Genomic DNA, 19,835 nt, shown 5'->3' with positions numbered 1-19,835 from the left:
TTCATAGATATAAAGGTTACATGTATTGTTATATTAAAGGATAGAATCACTGTAAAACCCAAACAGTTAAGGTAACCCAAACTATTTGAGGAAACCAATTGCATCAAACCATTTAAGTTCAAAAACTAATCCTAATGAGTACTGTGAACTTAATCCATTTGAGTAAATGAAGCAATTAGAGCACTGTAAAACTCAATCAATGAAGAGAACTCAAACCAACTGGGTACTGTAAAACCCAATAAGTTAAGGCAACTCAAACCGATTGCTACAAACCATTTGAGTTTAAAAAAAAGAATCTATATGAGTACTGTGAACTTACTCAATTTAAGTTAAAGTAATGAAGTATTTAATTAACTCAATACCTTCATCAACACTGAGTTCAAAACTCTTTTCAAAAGAGTAGAATTAACTTTCAGTCAATTTTGAGTAAACAACACACATTTCATTTGGTAAAGTGGACTGCAGGGTTTTACAGTGTTCTTTGTTTAGCATTTGACCAGATAGAGCAAGTAACAGCATATGCCTTATTTGCTATAATCCACTAAAATATGTTCAAAAACCTTGGTTTTGCCTTTGAAGCTAGTGGCTAGCACAAAATCACGCTGGTCTGTGGACAGAGCTGTGAATGAGCGTGGCCACTGAACATACACATCCCTGAACTTGATGAAACTCTGGTTCTCCTCATCCCACCTGAAGATCTGGGAGAAAGAATAATCACTGCTCAGGATCAAATAGTGCTGCTCTTTGAACTTGACTGGCTGTAATACTGTGGCGCCGCGTGAAGGGAAGCCCTGCACTTCTTCAAAGTGTTTCCCGGTCCACTTCATGACTTTTGAGTCACCGATGTAGCAGGCGAGGGCAAGGTGGAGAACACCATTAATCCTAAAGGACTTCACGCTGACAATGTCCTCCATATTTGCTATCTCATCGAGGAGAACGAACTTCTGGCTGCTCTTGTTCCACTGGTAAATAACAGGAACCTGTGAGCGACTCACCAGTATGAGAACTGATTTGCCATCTAAATCAAGGAACTCTGCATCAGTGTCTCGAAACCACTCGTGAAGGAACTGGTATGGGTAGAAGCCGGTTTCGTTCCATTTAAACAGAGTGGTCATTCCAGCTTTGGAACTGTCCACTATAAGGAAGAACCAGTCGTCTCCAATCTGGAAGACCTCAATGTCATTTGGCTTGGACACATTTAGCATTTCAACTGCCTGAAACTTGGTGAATTTATTCTGTGCTTGGTCGTATTTGTAGACAAGGGAGCCATCGAAGAGCTGGAGGACAATGACAAACGCCTGCTCGTTGATTAAAACAGATCGGCACCCTACAGCAGACCGACCTGAAACATAATATATTAAGAGAATGAAACAAACTTCTATACCTGTTCATCATTTAGACAAATGATTATGGAGTCAAACCTGTGATGTCATCAAAAGGCCTGAATTTTGTCTCAATGTGATCCCATTCCATGATGATGCAGCTGTCTGAATTTGGAACCGCCATAGCCACATATATATCATCTTTATGAGTAAAGATGTCAGCAGACATTGACTGAGTATTCAATATCTGATGCTGAACAAAATCTGAAGGGAAAAGATTCAGACATTTTTTCACTGAACAGTTCAGTTCTTTTCAACATATCAAGATATTTGTGGGCAAGATTCAACTAAAACTAATCAGAGATATCGGAGGAACAGAAATAGTTACCTGTGGAGACACACTTGCTGTGTTTTTCTGGGACATCCTTTAATAGGACACCCTTCATGGCCGATGGGCTGGCACAGTAAACATCTGAGATTGTGGCATTGGATCGCTTCAACCACAGCATCAGCCACATGGACTCACAGTCACAGTGAAACATGTTTCCTCGCAGGTCTCTGTTTATTGGGCAAGAATTCATTAGAACAACATACAAGGCATAGCATAAGACCATTTTGAGAGATGTAAACAAAAACAATGGTCCCAGCATATTTCCTGTTTTACATTTTTAATTTCTATAGCTTCCGAGAATCCAAAAAGAGCCACATATTGATAAATAATGTTATGGTAGCTGATTTGCTTCTTTTTATAGTTAAGAAAGAGTTTGATAGCAAGCAGGAAATGTTCATGGGCCATGACCACATTGAAATGGTCAATAGATCATATTTTTGGTGCATTTTAATAAAACAGTTTTAATTCAATAAAATAAGAGCTTTGTTAAGAATAGAAATTAAACATTTAATTTTAGACAAAATATTGCAGAAAAACGACAAACTACAAAATTTACACCAAAACTGTGTATTTTTCCATATTTTTAAAATTATAACATATTAATGTGCATGAATATATTAATTTAATTTAATAATTTGCAAGTACTAAACATTAATTTGCATGTACTAATTTTTGTACCCTTATTCAGAGTTACTTTGTTAGATAAGCTAGTATTGATTAATCTGAAGTATATGCACAAATATAATATTGTAAAGCAGCCTATATGGAAAATAATAGTTCAAAAGAGAGATCTGTGAGAGGTGTACTTATTTATGTTGAGCACTGTGACCATATCTACATTATTTAAAAGAATAGTTCACTCAGAATGAAAATTGCCCTAAAATGTACTTATCTTTTCCAAAGCCATCGTTGACTTTCTTCTTTCAGATGAACACAGTCTAGTTTTACATTGTATCCGGCCTCTTGTATAGTTGTGTTGGCTAGTGGCAATATTTTGAAGCTTTCAAAGTAGTTCCCATGAGGTTAATTTGTGTTTTAGATTAATGTATTTTTTTTTTTTTTTCAAATTTAAATTAGAAACTCAAATCAATTACAAACATTCTCAACAACTTCTTGGCTGACCTCTGATTCGACATCAGAAACATGAAATTGTCCACATTCAGTTAGTTACTGGCTTTTATATTTATACTTGTTTGTCTTCTCTGACTGAAGATTCTGATAGGAATGTATCTTACCTCATAAATCAAGTCAGAGGTCAGCAAAGACATTATCAAGAACATTATTGACAGCTGCCAAAAGTCAATGATTTAAGTTTATAATTTAAAAATGCAAAAAAAAAAAAAAAAAAAAGCTACATATACACATCAGTCTTCTTCATAAGATGTGCTAACCCCTTGGTGGCAGATGGATTTATGGGGTCATTTCATTTTTAAAGTGAACTATTCCTTTTATTTCATTGTGTTTTTCCCATATGGCTCAGCATGGTATATACACTCACCAGCCATTTATTTGTTACACCTCTTTGACTGCTCGTTAATGAAAAATTCTGATCAGCCAATCATATTTCACCCTGTTGTATAAAATGCCTCAGAAATGTCTTGATAATGTCAGAGAAACATTTGAGTTGACTGTAAGCAAACAGTAACTCAAATAACCACTCATTACAATCAAGATCTGCATAAGAGCAACTCTGAACACACAAAACATGAAAAAAAACTTGAAGCAGAAGAGCTACAGCAGCAGAAGACACACCCGTGACACTGCTGTCAGCTGAGAACAGCAAATACGCAGCCTGATATATGTTGAAAAAGGTTTGTCTGGGCTATTTCTGATGTTTTATTCAGATATTAGGGTCAACATTTGGCAAATAAACAACATGCTGCATTGTGTCAACAGTTCAAGATGGTGGTGTTATAATAATGTGACGTTTACTTGGGACACTTTGGGACCCTTTACCTACTTAGTACCAACTGAGCATATGGAAACCACAGATCACTTCAGTTTTGTGTGTTTTCATGATGCATCATCAGTCATCCAAGATGTAGAGCAGTGAACCTAACAAATCTTGCGTATTTTACTGATTACAGCTGCTGACAATGATATGGTCAATGTTTTCATCTGTACTAATCGATTGGACCAGAAAAAAACTTTTCGAGCACTGAAGACCGATTAAACTCATACCACATCAAGCAGAATTTAGCATTTTGAAGTCAGTTTGTCATATATTGTATACCTTTTTGTCTGCTTACTAAGTCATTTAGCAACTTCCACACATTTCTCAGTGTCTTAGATAGCTTAAACAAGCAGAACATCGTATTTAGCGGTAGATTACTGTGCAAAGCAGGTCTTTATATTTGAGTATCTCCATCATGGCCAGGTTGCAAATCTCAAACCATCTTAAAGTTTCTTAAGATGACAGTGAGTTTGCTATGCTCTTACGGCCTCCACAGCCTACAGATCTCTCAATCTAATAAAGTACTTTTGAAATGATTAACGGGAGATTCTGATCCTGGATGTGCAACAGACAAAACTGCAGCAACTGCATAAATCTATAACATCAATTTGGACCAAAATATCTGGGGAATATTTCCAGTAGGCTAGCTTGCTAAATTTAAGCTAATAAAGAGGAAGGTGAAGCTAAAGTGGGGGTTGTGATGATGTTAATAATAAGATGAAGGTATTAATGTGGCTGGTAAGTTTGCACATTTTTAAATAGTTAACAAAAAAACAGCAGAAAAACTCACAGTTCAATCAAAGAGCGCAGCTCAGAAAAAAGAGCTCTGGGCAATGATTTTAAATTGTTGTTTGCTAATGATCTGTGAGAACAGAGAGAAAAGTTCAAAGATTTTTAAGCACAATGCACATAATAATACTTAACACAACAGCAATATGTCATATTATGTAGTGACAATTTTACAAAAATCATAATAACATTATATTAATATATATCATACTATATATATAATATATTTCATACTAGTCTTATAAATGTATAGTCGTACAAACAAATGACATAAATGTGCATTCAGTTCCCTTAATGATATACTCACAAATGTGTAACATCCCGAAGTCCTCTAAAGGCATACTTATTTATTTCTTCAATCTTGTTACCTTCAATAAATCTGGTCAGAAAAAAAAATGTAAGTCAACAAAGAATTTCAGCCAGTCTGTCTGCAGGGATATTGATAAATATGGATGCCAGAATGTTAACCAGAAAAAAAACACCATAAAGAGGTGATATTTCTGCTCATGAGTTGAGTAAAGCTGCCCATATACTTACAAATACTCCAGATGAGGAAGCCCTGAGAATGCATCCTCCTTTATTTCAGAAAATGAATTAGAACTAAGAAGGCTAAGAAAGAGAAAACGCCACGAACATGATCTTAACACCCACACTGAAGTAACACAAGCATGCCAACACAACAATGAACGCCTTGTAGCTCATATACATAAGTGTTAGTGTCTTCTAAAGCAGATAAACAGGAAATTGAATAGAATTGATGCAGCAGTCACTTACAGCAACTGCAGTGAGGGCATGAGCGAGAACATTGCCTCATTGATTTCTGGGAAACTGCAATTAACAATACTCCTAAAATAAAAACAATCAATTTTTAGAAACAACACTTCCTTCATTTATTAAATTATACTAAACGTTACGCTAATGTACAGTTTCAGCGTCGAAAACAAATCGTTTATAGGCTTAAACGTTAATCACAATATTTCATGTTTAATATCGTGCAATTATAAGCAATTTTGCTCAAAAATTATGAGGCGAAGATAATTATAGACTTACAGAGAGTTAATGTCACTCGGTATAGTCCGCGGGAGGAGAGAAGAACCGATGCAAATGATTGAATCTGTCGTACAAGTGCACCCTGAAGGACATTTGAATACTCGCTTTGCTCGGCACAGCTGAAATGAACCAACGAACAGTAAAGTTAGCAGAAGACACTTTCGAATGGAGGATAATTTGCTGTTAGTTAGATCCATGGCTTTAAAGCGGAGTGTAAAGCGCTTCTCTCCTCTGTCCCGCGCAGCGCACTGAAATGCAGCATCAAGGACTGACTTGAGAATCAGCTGCTCTGTGATGCGGTCAGTGCTCGACTGTCCCATTACAGGAGGCCTCATAACACAGCTGTCAGATCACACCACCTATACATGTATGTGTTTACTTGCCTTAAGATGTTTTTAATTGGCTCATTATTTAAATTACTTGGTTTCATCCCATCTTTTTTTTTCTTTAAGCCATGACCTTTTTAAAAATGGATTTTGACTGTTAATGCAAACAACATATGATTTAGAATAGAATTTTATGTTTATTTAAAACCCAATAGCCAAAATAATACATATCCTCCACATCTCTCCTACATCTTTTTAACTACTCTAATTCGCCTTTGTGTTTAAAATGTATACTGATTAATGGCCATGTAACACTGCAAAGGTTTTGGTGCAAGGGGAAATGGTCAAATGGAAAAGGTCTTTAACATGTATATTTTTTGGGTATACCTAATGGACGCAGTTTTTCATCAGCTATTAAGAACTTGTATTATAACCTTTACTGCTAGAAAATTATTTTACTTAATTAGATTAGTAATAAATCTCCATCACTTAATGGTTGGCACAAGATCATTTTTGAGTTAATTCCCCTGGTATATCTTAACCATTTTTTACACACAAACAGAACGTTTTTTCAGTTTGGACTCCATATTTGTATGATTTGGAACCTAGTCTTTGCTCTATCTCGCTAAAAGCAATATTTTAACTGTATTATTATCTGAAAAATAAGCAGTGTTTTTAGCCCTTTTTCTCATCGGATTTATTAAGGGTAGTCAAATATATTAGGTTTTATATATAATAAATTCATTGTTTTGTGTATTTTTCTCTGCGTGTCTTTTGAAGATATTTCTGTCAGTATTATTGTAAAAATCCAATGAACATAATTTATATATATATATATATATATATATATATATATATATATATATATATAAACAATCAATAGTCATTTCATCCTCATTCATATATCTATTTTGCATTTAGTACTAAAATGTTTACTTCAGGATAAACAAATTTCCCCATTCGAACTTATCCACAATATTTAATTTCTGTCCTATTTAAACGATTAGTTCACCAAAAAAGAGAGAAAATTCTATTATTAATTATTCATTCTCATCTACCAAACCCTTGACACATTTGTTCTTCTTCAAAACACAAATGAAGATATTTTAGATGAAACCTGAGAGCTGTCTGATCCTCCATAGACAGAAACGGTCCTGAGACATTCAAGGTCTTTTGCATAGCATAAAAATATGCCCTTCCAGCTTCTTGAGATTACTCACTTAAATCACATAGACTGAAGTGTCATATAAAAGACAGGAATATAGCAGCGTTTCCATCCAACAAGTCAAAGAGAACAAAATCGTCACTTCCTGGTAAACTGGTGCCTAATATCAACAGTGCCTAATATCCCCTATAGTTTGCTGCAGTAGGTGAAGCTGCGTCAATCTTTTCTTTATTTATTAAATGACTTGTGTAAGATGCAGAGCACAGATGCTCTTGACAGTTCTGGAGGCAATTGATAAAATAACAACAAAATAATAACACTACTACTGAAACGAGTGGGGTCTGGCTGCAGACTCGGTGCAGTGCAATCTGAGCTGCATCCGATGCTTTTTAATGGGATCACCTAACCCTAACCCTACCCCTCACAGTGACATCACTAGCTCCATTGAGTGCATTGTGTCTGACATTGCATCGCTGAGAAATGCAATCTTAGCTTGCATCATTAAGGCTAGGCGTTTTAGAATGACCAAAACAACATTTCAGATGTTTTAAAATGTCCTCAGCCTGCTGGTTTGTCCATTTACACACATTTTCATCATCACATGATCTCTAATAACAAAATCACATTTTAATCTTAGGGTAAACTAATAAGCAAATAATAATTATTATAAAAATCATACATATAAAGCATTACATGGTGGAAATACTTCAAACCATTTAAAATATTGGCACATTTTTTCATGTTTGTCTTGCGGAGTAAAACAACTCATTCTGTTTTCTTCTGATGAACACGGCAGGACAAATGAACTGAAATTATGTTATTAGAATATAATTATATTAATAGAATGCCTCAAATTAATTATATTTCTCATTAAAGATTTTAATTATCCAAATAAAATCTAGTAAGTATATGGATTTTTTTAAATAAATTATAAAAACAGTATAGCAATATGTAATAAACTTTAATTTCAAGAGTTTAAAAAAATTATCAGGATACTGGTGATAAAACAAAAGTCAACTAAAGTATAAAAAATGCAAAAATTATGCTATTATATTGGGAGGTTTTTACGCTGACATTTTTACCCTTAATAAACCTCAGTGTAAACTTTTTCATTGACAGAGAAGATCTTAATAAGTTAATTGTCCTATCAGTAATGCTTTATCTGCATTTGTGGAGGAAGTCTGACAGTGCACATAATATCCTGCCAACCAAACCAAAACAAGTGTGTAAAGTGGAATCCTGCATCTGATAATGACTCAGCTATTCACTGCCTTATGTGTTCAAGTATCAATCTACACCAACATGTATTACATTAAGATGAATGAGCGTCCTTCATTTCTCTAAGATTATACTAGATGATGCATAAGTACAGCAATAATTCTGGCTACCAATAATAAACATCAATATATGACTGCATATAATGGACTCCGTGCATGAATCATTTAGAAGCAGATCTGATTTCAGCATGTAAGTGCTTTGTCTATATGTGTGCAGGGAGGTGCTGATTGGTCTACGCTGCAACAGTCAGACACTTTTACTATGCATTATATATCAGTGGTTCTCAACTTATTTTGATGCAGACAAAACTCACAGTGCCTCAATAGATGGCAAATGACCAATTTAGACTGCAAATTCCTAGGTAAACCTGCAGGCGAATCAATACAGACAACCTCATCAGAAAGACTAATCGAAAACTCTACTTTGCCCAAAAATGAAGGCTGAGGAAATCCAGAAACCAGTCAGCACCTTATTTCAGGCTTTAAACTGAGATTGCACATGAGTACTGGGGAAATCATTTGTAAAGCTTTAAAAGTTACAACACATGCTTAAAACACATTGTAAGCCTTAAAGATCATATGACGGTCAAACACAAGGCTTCCAATTGTTGTGTCTGTGACAAATAAAATGTATTTTACAAAAAGAAAATATATTTAATGCAAGTACAATTTGTTACAAAAAAGTTTTGTGCAAATAAAATATCAAAGTACAGGTGGAGTACCAACAAAATTGCCTTCTTTCTTTTCGGCTTAGTGCCTTTATTAATCAGGGGTTGTTGCAACGGAATGAACCGCCAACTTATCCAGCATATGTTTTATGCAGCGGATGCCCTACCAGCTGCAACCCATCACTGGGCAACACCCATACACTCACATACACTACAACCAATTTAGTTTATTCAGTTCACCTATAGAGCATGTCGTTGGACTGTGGTGGAAAGCGGAGCACCTGGAGGAGGAAACCAACACGAACATGGGGAAATTCCAGAAATGCCAACTGACCCAGCCGGGGCTCGAACCAGCGACCTTCTTCCTGTGAGGTGATCATGCTTCCCACTGCGCCACCGTGACCTCCAATTGCTATCCAGTGTAATAGTAAATAGAGCAGCAAGCAGGGGCGGATTTAACCAATAAGCGAGGTAAGCGGCCACCAGGAAATCTGGGGGCCCCCAATAAATGCCTATAGTATAAATGATACCGTTATACAGTATATATCATCATTTTCCCATATATTTTCATTTCATTATATTTTGTATGATAAGCATCTAACAAATAAAATTTCAACTTTAATTATTACATCTACGCAAATTTGTCCCCTACTATCAATAATGAAGTGGTCCCGCAGCCAAAGCAAAAAAAAAAAAGGGAAATGAGAGATTTTATTACGATAAATGTAGAAAGGAGAGACAGAAAATCACCAGTATAAATAAATAGAAAATAAATAAAAGGATAGAGAGTGCATTTTAGGATTGTTGGGCCCCTTGGCTGGAATCAAATAAGAAATAATTTTCATTATCTGCTTCAGCTATAATTCATTCAAGAATATTAATAATACCACACTCATAAAAAATCACACTATGACAAATTCTGATGTGAAAACTAAAGGAGTATAAAACATTTATACATGTTTGTCTATTTAACTCTTATGTACTGTTAGGGAGGTTTTTATCCACTCTGGGGTCATTTTGAGTCTTAATTTGGCCATAACTTTTTCAGTGTTTCAGCTAGCAGAATGATTTTAATGACAAATCTTATTTTGACACATATATTAAGAAAATGCTTTGGATTTAATTTTTTTTTTACTTAATGATACACTCTGAGCAAATGTACTACCGTGTGGTTATGTTAGAGATGAAAACATCCACTGAAATAAACTGCTGTAAAATGCATCAGATAAACCTTTTTTAAAAATTTATTTGCACAAATCTGTTAATCAACCTCAGTCCAGATCAAAATTACTAAGTTGTTAAGAAATCTACAGGATTTTAACTCCTTAAATGGCAAATTCATAAATGATGTCATTGATTTGGTGAAAAAAAACACACAAATGATTACATATTTTCAATAATACAATAAGTAATTGTGGATTGGATTTTTTTTAACCTTTTATCACAATCTTGGACAGTTGAAACAACCGTGGGGCTGTTTTTGCCTCATTGGCTTCCATTATAACCACATTTTTTTTCATTACAAAACCATTACACAATATACATATGCATTTTTGATTTTCCCTGTTGAGAGGAGGTAAGTTTTGCAATTTTTACTGTTGATCATAAGTTGGTACCATTAAGCCTTTAGATACACCTGTGAAAAAAGTTTAGTTTCTGGATTTTATATGGAGTATTTATTCATTCATTCATTTTCTATTCGGCTTAGTTCCTCTATTAATCTGGGGTCGCCACAGCTGAATGAACCGCCTATATGCAGTATAAAAGCAAACTAAAGTGTGTCTGTGAGTTTGTGAAAGTGTTACATTGATGTGTCTAAGAAAATCAAAATATACATCTCAGCTCTCCGAACTACATGGAGTAAATAAAAACAAACATATATGCACCATCAAATGTGCTTATAAAGGAAGTCAATGGGCCAAAAACAGCCATCAACAATAAATTAGGGAAAAACTTTAAATCTAACAATGCATCAAAGCCAGTGTTGTTACTAATCATTCACATGTCTAAGACTGTAAAAAAAATCCACAACTACTTTTTATATTGAAAATAGGTCATTTTGTGTGTTTTGTGAGTAGTAAATTTGAACAGTGCACAAGAGTTAATGAATAAATAAATAGTTGGCTGTCTGAGCGGTTGGTTTTCAACCAAATTACTGATCTCACTTTGGCAGATCTAGTATTCGTAAGCAGATTATCCATCTCACTATGCACATAACAAGCCAGAGGATCCAGCTAATGCATCCTGATTAACTGACATTTTCTTTCAGTCAGATGTCAGAGTGGTCAGTAGACATCTATATTGTTTAAAAATAATGGACACATTATACTAAAGCACCCTGCAGCCCAAGACTGGTTACTCACTGAAGATAAGCAGAGCTGAGCCTGGTCAGTGGGAGACCAAATGGGTTGCTGTTGGAACTAAGTGGTTTTAGTGAGGCCAGCAGGGGTGCTCAACCTGCAGACTGTGTAAGTCCTAATGCCCCAGTAAAGTGAAGGGGACACAATAAAGCTAAAGATCTTTGCCCGAACCTGACAGGACCCGGCGGTAAAGCGCTAAACATCAAGCTGACAGGTAAAAAGACGAGGTCACTCGCTACATTGAAACCGCTGTAATGGGAAATTAAATGGATGTTCCTGGCTGGTAGAAGATGAACAAACAATCCTACCCAAAATTAGCCAGATCAGACCTATGCATCTAGGCCTGTAGCAGCAGCAGTGAAAGGGTGTTCGGTGCCGCTGGATGCACCATCCTGAGCACAGGACTGCGCTAAAGCAATTTACAGTGGATTCAATAATGTTCCTCCACAAAAACACGTAGCCTAATCTTGGTGAGTAAAGGGTTTTTAAATGATAAATAAATATTAATTAAACCATAAAATCATAATGTGGACAGAGTATACAGACTAATGTTGGCATTAGGCTATTCTTTTAATATTCTGCTTCACCGTCGCCTTAAGGCCAGATTGTGAAGAGAAGTGGCGAAACAAATCCCTCAGAGCCTTTATCTAAATTTTGTTATTGCCAAATACCCGTCATAATTTACAATTCATTTTAATTTAATTTGTTAAGAAAGACTTCTTTTCATGGGTGTGTTGGCCAATTTAAAGGCTAGGTGAATGTAGCTAGGCTTTTACACTCTCAGAAATGAAGGTAGAAGCTGTCACTGGGGGCTGGTACCTTTACAAAAGGTAAGAATTTGTACCTAAAAGGTCCATATTAGTACCAAAAAAGTACAAGTAGGTACTAATATATACCTATGAGGTACCAATAAGGACCTTTCAAGTTCAAATGTGTACCTTTTGAAAAGGCACCACACCCCAGTGACAGCTTGCGTACCTTTATTTCTGAGAGTGTAGAGCGCCGAGATGTTACGATGTTACAGAGGACTTATTTTATTTCTTTGTTCCAACTTCCAAGTGGCCTATAGCCTACGTTTGTTACGAATAAATTATGTTGAAACATATAAATGACTCATTCTTGAAAAAAAGGCAAACGAGCTGTGTGCCTGTGCACATTTGAATAATGTCAGGCTGTAAACGGGTTTGGCCTTTTAAAAAGCTGTCAATCAAAATGTCCCTGTCGGGCTCACGCCGAATTCTGTTGGGCTTGGGCCCTGTCGAGCCTAATTTTTATGGCCCAATTACAGCTCTAAGACACAACTGTCAGTGAGTGCCGTCTTTCAGATGTTAAACTGAGGTCCTGACTCTCTTTGGTTAATGAAACTTTTCATAAAAGAGTAGGGGTTTAATCCCAGGGTAATCGCCAAAATTCTCTCAATTAGCCCTTACCCATCATGGCCTCCCAATCATCCCCATCCACCGAATTGGGTCTATCACTGTCTCGCCACTCCACCAATAGCTGGGGTGTGGTGAGCCCAGTGACGCTGTAGTCCTGTGTCTGTTGTGGCGTACAGTCTAGGTACGTGGCCGGCCGGAAGTGAGATATGCACATAAATATAGCAGCATTTTTTTGTGATTCTATAACAATAATTAATGTTTTTAATAAATTAATATTTTTCAACAGTACATTTTTGTACTGTTGGGTCAGTAAGATTGGGTGTAGGATTGGGGTGCGGGTAGACAATAACAAAATACAATGGGAAATGTAAAAATAAATAATATAAATCATTCTCGCTAGCTTCTGCCAAAGCCGTGTGCGATCTAGTGACAACCCTGGTGTGGTGGTGGTGTGGAGAGACCTTCACATGATTGTGAAGTACTACAGTTATATTGGCCATACATGATAAAATGCAATATATATAAAAAATACGCATTTACAAAATAAATAATAAAAAAAATTGTAGACTGCAAAATGTGTGTTTAATGTATCACTTTGGCATTAAAGACTTCCAAACAGGCATACAATAATGCATAGTTTGCTCTAGCTGGCTCTATTTCATCAATTACAAAATAATATTATCTAATAATCATAATCATAATAATAATAATAAACGCCTTCGACTATCAACATTCCACACGCTTATATTACCAACTCACTGTTTTCCACTTTCTACAAACAAGAAAAATCCAGAATGAAATCTTCATTGTGGAAAAGAGAGGGAGAAGGGGAGAGAGAGGCGGCAGAGGCGCGTGCCTGATGACGCAGTCACTCTTTTTGCCGAGTATCATGGGAAAATAACATAGCAGGCTAGCACGCGCAGGAAGAGAGGAGAAGAACCGACACCTCCGCGCACAGAAACTATTCCCGTGCGTTAATATTCATATTTACCTCCCCGAACAACTACAAACCGGCGAACAGAAACCACATTTAACCGTTCAGCGAGTCGTGAAGTGTTCCCGGTTGTTGTTGTCGGTTTCATTTGTCGGCTTGTTGGATATTTAGCGCGTGTCGCTGTCGAGCGAGTTTGCGGAAGAGGTGGGTTGTTAAATGTACCTTTCATAAATCACCACAGGCATCCTGCCGTCTTTAAACCACAAACTATATGTTTACAACTCTATGAACGCTGCACGTGGTGTACATTTTCACAAAATAGTGAAAAGTCTGTCAAATGCGGGCGATTTAAATGGACAAGTCGCGGTTTTCGAGCCGGTTAAGTTGAGAGGGGACCGTCATTGCTGTCCGCTAGCCTTTATCTTGTCTCACCTCACTATGCATATCTATACATCTGCTCTTTGTGTTCGCATTAGGTCAACGCCGTTCCTGCTTCGGACGCCAAAGCCCAACGAGATTACATTCGGGGGATAAGCAGAAAGTTTTCATCACGCGAGGTTACAGTCGACGGCGGTGTAAATATGAGTTACAAGCCGATCGCCCCCGCACCCACCGGCTCCAACCACACTCCTCCAGGTGAGTTTCATTGTGCTCTCTGTTCATTCATTTTTACGTGCTTCTTTCATTTTGAGGTATTTTACGCCTATCATCTTTTTAAACGCCCCGTTTTAATCCCAAGGAAAGGGTCAGTGAACCTACAGTAAAAGAGGTCAGAGGCACGGATAAAAGGGGGAGGAGTTAAAGGAGCCATGGCCATCTGTCTTGCTCATTACATAAATGTGGTTTAACGTGCTGCTAACCGCGCCCTGCAGCGTTTATTTTTAAAACCATAACTGTTTCCCCAGTGTTAGTGTTGTGCCATCACATCTGTGTGTCCCAGTCTTGCCTCTGTTTCTCCTCACTTCCTTACACACACAAACACACTGGGTGGCAACGTTTCATTGGTCGAATTTGGCCTTTTGACATTTCCTTGATTTGTGATTGGTCTTTATCTTGTTCTCTGGTTTCAGGATCTTGTGGCTCTTCTCCATCACTGGCCTCCTCTTCAAACTTTAGACCAGCATTTAGTGACTTCGGTCCTCCATCGATGGGCTTTGTACAGGCATGTTTTGATGACATTGGGGTTTTTTTGCAATTTGCTGTATTGGAACAATGATTAATTTCAAACCTGTACATTTCTGTTCTTTTTGACACGACCAGTCAAAATTTTGAACTACGTTTTTCAGATGTTTTTGGAAAAGCCTCCTTGGCTCACTGTGGCTGCATTATTTAATGAATATAATATAATTGCTGTAATGTTGTGTTTAACATTTTTATAATACAATTTTATGAACAATTAACACATTTATATAGGCATTGGGGCATAAATGAGGCAGTGTATGTTTTGGTTTCATATTATGTTAAGATTAAATGTAAGTGTTCTTGTAATTAAAATATCCAAAACCCAGTAAAAGTGTTTTTTTGCTAACTTGTGTACTTGCTTTATCTCAAATGTTAAGTAGAAATTGAGAGAAGTGAGCAGTTTTAACTTGACACAACCGTGTCCAGTGTTGCCATGCTAATTATGTCATACATTTGGTGGCAAAGAGAGCTGAACGTGCTGCAATTTAAGAAACTACAAAAAACAAAAAAATAGCTATTACAAAAAACGGCAGCAAATTGAGAAAAGATCTTCATCGGTTTGACAGCACACGTGCTGCATTTTCGCACAACGCAAACAAATAATAAAATACGCTGCATTTTCACACAACGCAAACCTTTTACGACACAGTTTTTGGGTCACCTTGAAACATTTTCGTTGAGTCAAGTTTTTTGTGTTGTGAGCAAAATCAGTGCGTTTTCGTAAATTGTTTGAGTGTGACAAAATGCAGTGCGTTTTCGTATAAATTGTTTTATTGTAAAAAATGCAGTGCATTTTTGAAAACGAGTATGACAAAATGCAGTGCGTTATTTAAATTGTGTGTGACAAAATGCAGTGCATTTTCGTAAATTGTTTGCATTGTGAGAAAATGCAGTGCATTTTCGTAAACTGAGTGACAAAATGCAGTGCGTTTTTGTAAATTGTTTGAGTGTGTCAATGCAGTGCATTTTCGTAAATTGTTTACGTTTTGAGAATTCAGTGCGTTTTCGTAAATTGTTTGGGTTGTAAAAAATGCAGTGCGTTTTCTTAAACTGTTTGCGTTGTGAGAATGCAGCTGTTTTATTATTTTTTTTGTGTTAAAAAAGCAGTGCGTTTTTTATTTATTTATTTTTTTTTATGTTTGCGTTGGGAGAATTCGCAGCACAGCTGTCAAATGGATAAGGATCTTTACTAAATTTGCTTGCGAGTTTTGTAATTGCGCGTGTTTACTTAAATTGCAGCACATTGAGCTCTCTCGGCCACTGTACATATACCCTTGATTTATGTTTTGCTTTTATAGAAAACTGAAAATGACGGTCCTTGTTTTATGTCGCATATTTTATTAGACTAATCAGAGCAGCAGTATAACAGAAGCCTAAAATTTATTTAGTATGATAAAACTGCTGTGCTGCTTCACATGATCACAATTTGGGGGAAAAAAGGAAGAGGTTGACTGTGGCATAATAAAAGCTCCACTGTTTTTCTGCTATGTCGCACTCTTCTCTTATCAGCAATTGCTTGATTGCTTGGAAGTCCTAATTCCAAAATGTCATTTATTTCTTTAGAGGCAAAGCAGAATTTTCATTATCGTTATTTCAGTCATCAGTGTGACCTGATAGAATCATTTGTAAAACAACATAATTATTTAAAATATTTGTTTGAATATTAGTTTCCTAAACTGAAAGTGCAACCCATAATTTAACATTTTAACATACATTTGGATAAAGATAGCCAGAATGGCTTTAAATTCCCCTAAAATTCAAAGTATTGAGCCATAAATTATAAATCTTTTTGAATAATTACAAACTTTTGATTTGTAGTGTGTATTACACTTTTTTTTGTAAATAGGGTGTCACACAGACTTCCTCAACGGCTGTCTTGTTTTGTTTTTTGTAGCCGGTCAAAGTGTCCCAGGGATCTACCTATAGTGAGCTGCTCTCCGTCATTGAGGAGATGAGCCGTGAAATTCGGCCTACCTACGCCGGCAGCAAAAGTGCCATGGAGAGACTGAAGAGAGGTACTCCAAAGCCTTCTGAGCACAGTACAGCATGCAGCACATTTGTAACAGTCAGTGACGTTTAGCCCCCTGGAGTAATGTGAGCCTAAGGGCAGTCGAGAGAGTTGTTCTCAGTTTTTCAGTTCTGTGTTCGTGCAGTGTTGCTTTTGCCTGCTCTAAGAAAGGCTTTTGCATTTTACTCTGACTTATTGTTCCTAATGCTGCTTTGTGCCAAGCCTTATACACTACCTGACAAAAGTTTTGTCGTCGATCCCAGTTGTAAGAGTAAAAAAACTTGATCTCTGGTTGATCTTTTGGAAAAGTGGCAGAACATCGATTTCTTTTTTTTCAGATGAATCATGTTTTGAACTGCATCCCCAATCATTATAAATACTAAAGATGACCTATTGGAACGCGCTTGGACCCACGATTCTCTCAGAAATCAGTCTAGTTTGATAAAGGAAAAATCACGTTTGAGGTTATATTCAGTATGGGGGCGTGCGAGAGATCTGCAGAGTGGATGACAACATCAATAGCGCGAGATATCAAGACATTTGTGCTGCCCGATACATTACTAAACCACAGAAGAGGGCAAATCCCTCAGCAGGATAGCAGTCCTTATACATCAACCTCCACATCAAAGTTCCTGAAAGCAAAGAAGGTCAAGGTGCTCCAGGATTGGCCAGCCCAGTCACCAGATATGAACTTTATTGATCATGTCTGGGGTAAGATGGAGGCAGTGAATATGAATCCAAATAATCTTGATGAACTCTGGGAGTCCTGCAAGAACACTTTCTTTGCCATTCCAGATGGATTTAATAATAAGTTATTTGAGTCATTGCAGAGATGTAGGGATGCAGTCGTCCAAGCTCTTGGGAGTCACAATATTACATACACAATATTAATTCTTTATAATAATATTAATTTCTTACATTTATATAGCACTTTTCTAGACTCTCAATTGGCTTTACACATCGGTGGGGGATCTCCTCATCCACGACCCGTGTGCAGCTTCCACCTGACGCGGCCATATTGCACCAGACCACACACCAGCTGATTGGTGGAGAGGAGACAGAGTGATGAAGCCAATTATGATATGGGAATGTTTAGGAGGCCATGGTGGACAGACCACATGCTTTTAATGACCACAGAGAATCAGGACCTCAGTTTAACATCTAATCTGAAAGACGGAGCTCACTGAGCAGCTGCAGTATAGAGTCCCCTTCACTATACTGAGGCGTTAGGACCCACACAGACTGCAGGTTGAGTGCCCCCTGCTGATCTTACAAACACCTTTTCCGGCAGCAACCTAGCTTTCCCATGTGGTCTCCCATCCAGTTACTGACCGGGCGTAGCACTGCTTGGCTTTAGTGGGCGACCATGTGAGATTTGCAGAGAGCTCGCTGCTGGCTTTTTCCACTGCACCATGACTTTATATTCTATACTGGACATTATTTCTGTTAAGTGACAAGACTTTTGTCAGAGCTTATTGTCCTAATTAAATCATTAAAAATCAAGGCATGATCATATTTTATTTTGGTAAAATAAGTGTAATCTAGAGGCCTTTGCCTTTCATATAAGCCACTTCTGGTACCAAATGATCAACCAGAAGTCAAGTTACTATTTGTTGTTCCTAAAACTTGGATAAGCAGCAAGACTTGTGTCAGGTAGTGAAAATACATGCTTGGTGTTTAACAGTGATGGAAAAGGAGATTTATAAGACCTACAGGCCTAAAGCACCATCTGCTGTTAAAAATTAAGCTCAGAATTGCTTCCAGACAGAATTTCGACATATTACAAATATCTCAGAATTGATCCATGAATCAAACGACACCGATTAGTCGTCCCAGCTCCTACAGTTAGTTCTGGAATTTTTGCAGTCTGAAAACCATTCTGGAAAATGTATATCAGTGATCAATGTAACATGAGGATGCACAATGCTATCACATTTAAGCAAGTTGCATTTTTCAATCAATAACATTGACTAAGCAAATATTTAAATAAGTACATTAACACTAGTTTTAATGTCAAGAGTAAAGCTGTGGTCACACTAGAGTTTGTGTGTGCGAAATTCTGTCGTGTGGCAATGCGAAAAGGGGCGGGATTAAACAAGATGATTAGCCATTTAAAAAAGCAAGCGATTGGTCCATGTTTTCAATTCCTGTTCAAAGAGGTCATGTTTTCACTCTTGATTGGTCCCACGCAGTCAAGTGATGTGCTTTTGCAGGTCAGAGTTCACCAATTTTGAACTTTGCATTGCAGCGACCTGTAAAACTTGACGCATGACCCTGCGTTTCTGATCTGACGCATTCGCGTGCGTATGAATGGAAGTCTAAGAGGACGAAAGTCCAATGTGTGACCGCAGCTTAAGCGTACATTATTACTCAGGATTTGTTAACCCTGGGTAAATTGTGAAGCGTGTTCAATATTTCCTAAGTGTGTGAAAAGCCCTAGAATTTCTGTTAAGCTTTTGTACCGCCAGATAAATGAAGTCTGGTGTTTATCACTCATTTTTAATACAGTGTTAAGCTGTAAGGTATATATTGTGTTACTGTCGCTATATATTACGGAATAATTTTGACATGCACTGCCATCTAATGGCAATGTTAAATTTTCTGCATTTAAGACTTGTTATGAAAATATAAAAGCAAATGGCCTGACATTGCTCAAATTAATAATTGAGAGTGTTTTTATTATCATGAGGTTTTATTCAATGTGGCTTAATATGTGTTTGTGTTTTTCCTCAGGTATCATCCACGCACGTGCTCTCGTCAGGGAGTGTCTAGCGGAGACAGAGCGAAGTGCTCGCACATAACATCAACACACACACACATCCTCCCTCTGGTACTCATCTCCCCATTGTTCTGTCTCTCTCTGCCCAGCTATTTACAACACCATCTCTTTCTGTCTTTCTTATTGACCTTTGTTCCATTATGCATAGCCATCTCCCCGACGTACACCTCATGTAGTGTTACTGCGATTAGCATAGACATTTTTTAAGCCCAATTTTTGCAATTCTGTATTTAAATAAAAAACAAAATCAA

At 37.0% G+C, this 19,835-nt stretch overlaps 2 protein-coding genes across 3 annotated transcripts; one reads left to right on the top strand and one right to left on the bottom strand.

Moving 5' to 3' along the window:
- Positions 1-503: 503 nt before the first annotated feature.
- lgi2b (leucine-rich repeat LGI family, member 2b) lies at positions 504-5,723 on the bottom strand. Its single transcript, NM_001039642.1, is given in 8 exon segments — positions 504-1,342; positions 1,422-1,586; positions 1,711-1,880; positions 4,458-4,529; positions 4,764-4,835; positions 4,994-5,065; positions 5,231-5,302; positions 5,507-5,723. Coding segments are annotated over 8 exon segments (1,638 nt in total). The 5' UTR covers positions 5,704-5,723; the 3' UTR covers positions 504-524.
- Positions 5,724-13,583: 7,860 nt separating this feature from the next.
- cdk2ap2 (cyclin dependent kinase 2 associated protein 2) lies at positions 13,584-19,835 on the top strand. Of its 2 annotated transcripts, none has more exons than XM_009292801.5 (5): positions 13,584-13,650; positions 14,092-14,251; positions 14,686-14,777; positions 16,692-16,812; positions 19,539-19,835. In XM_009292801.5, exons 2-5 carry the CDS (start codon positions 14,197-14,199, stop codon positions 19,604-19,606), a joined length of 336 nt encoding a protein of 111 aa, XP_009291076.1. In that variant the 5' UTR covers positions 13,584-13,650; positions 14,092-14,196; the 3' UTR covers positions 19,607-19,835. The 2 variants fall into 2 exon arrangements, with proteins under 2 accessions (XP_009291076.1, NP_001009898.1); NM_001009898.1 differs by having other exon boundaries at positions 13,612-13,819.

Source organism: Danio rerio, chromosome 1, assembly GCF_049306965.1.
Source record: "Danio rerio strain Tuebingen ecotype United States chromosome 1, GRCz12tu, whole genome shotgun sequence".
In the NCBI taxonomy this organism is placed as follows: domain Eukaryota; kingdom Metazoa; phylum Chordata; class Actinopteri; order Cypriniformes; family Danionidae; genus Danio; species Danio rerio.
This window is presented reverse-complemented; position numbering and strand designations above follow the sequence as displayed.

What these genes read in the sequence shown, in the direction of transcription:
- cdk2ap2 (XM_009292801.5), top strand. Translation starts at nt 14,197, where the DNA reads ATGAGTTACAAGCCGATCGCCCCCGCACCCACCGGCTCCAACCACACT. An exon ending in CTCCAACCACACTCCTCCAG is followed by an intron (nt 14,252 to 14,685) that starts GTGAGTTTCATT and finishes CTCTGGTTTCAG; the next exon opens with GATCTTGTGGCTCTTCTCCA. An exon ending in CATGGAGAGACTGAAGAGAG is followed by an intron (nt 16,813 to 19,538) that starts GTACTCCAAAGC and finishes GTTTTTCCTCAG; the next exon opens with GTATCATCCACGCACGTGCT.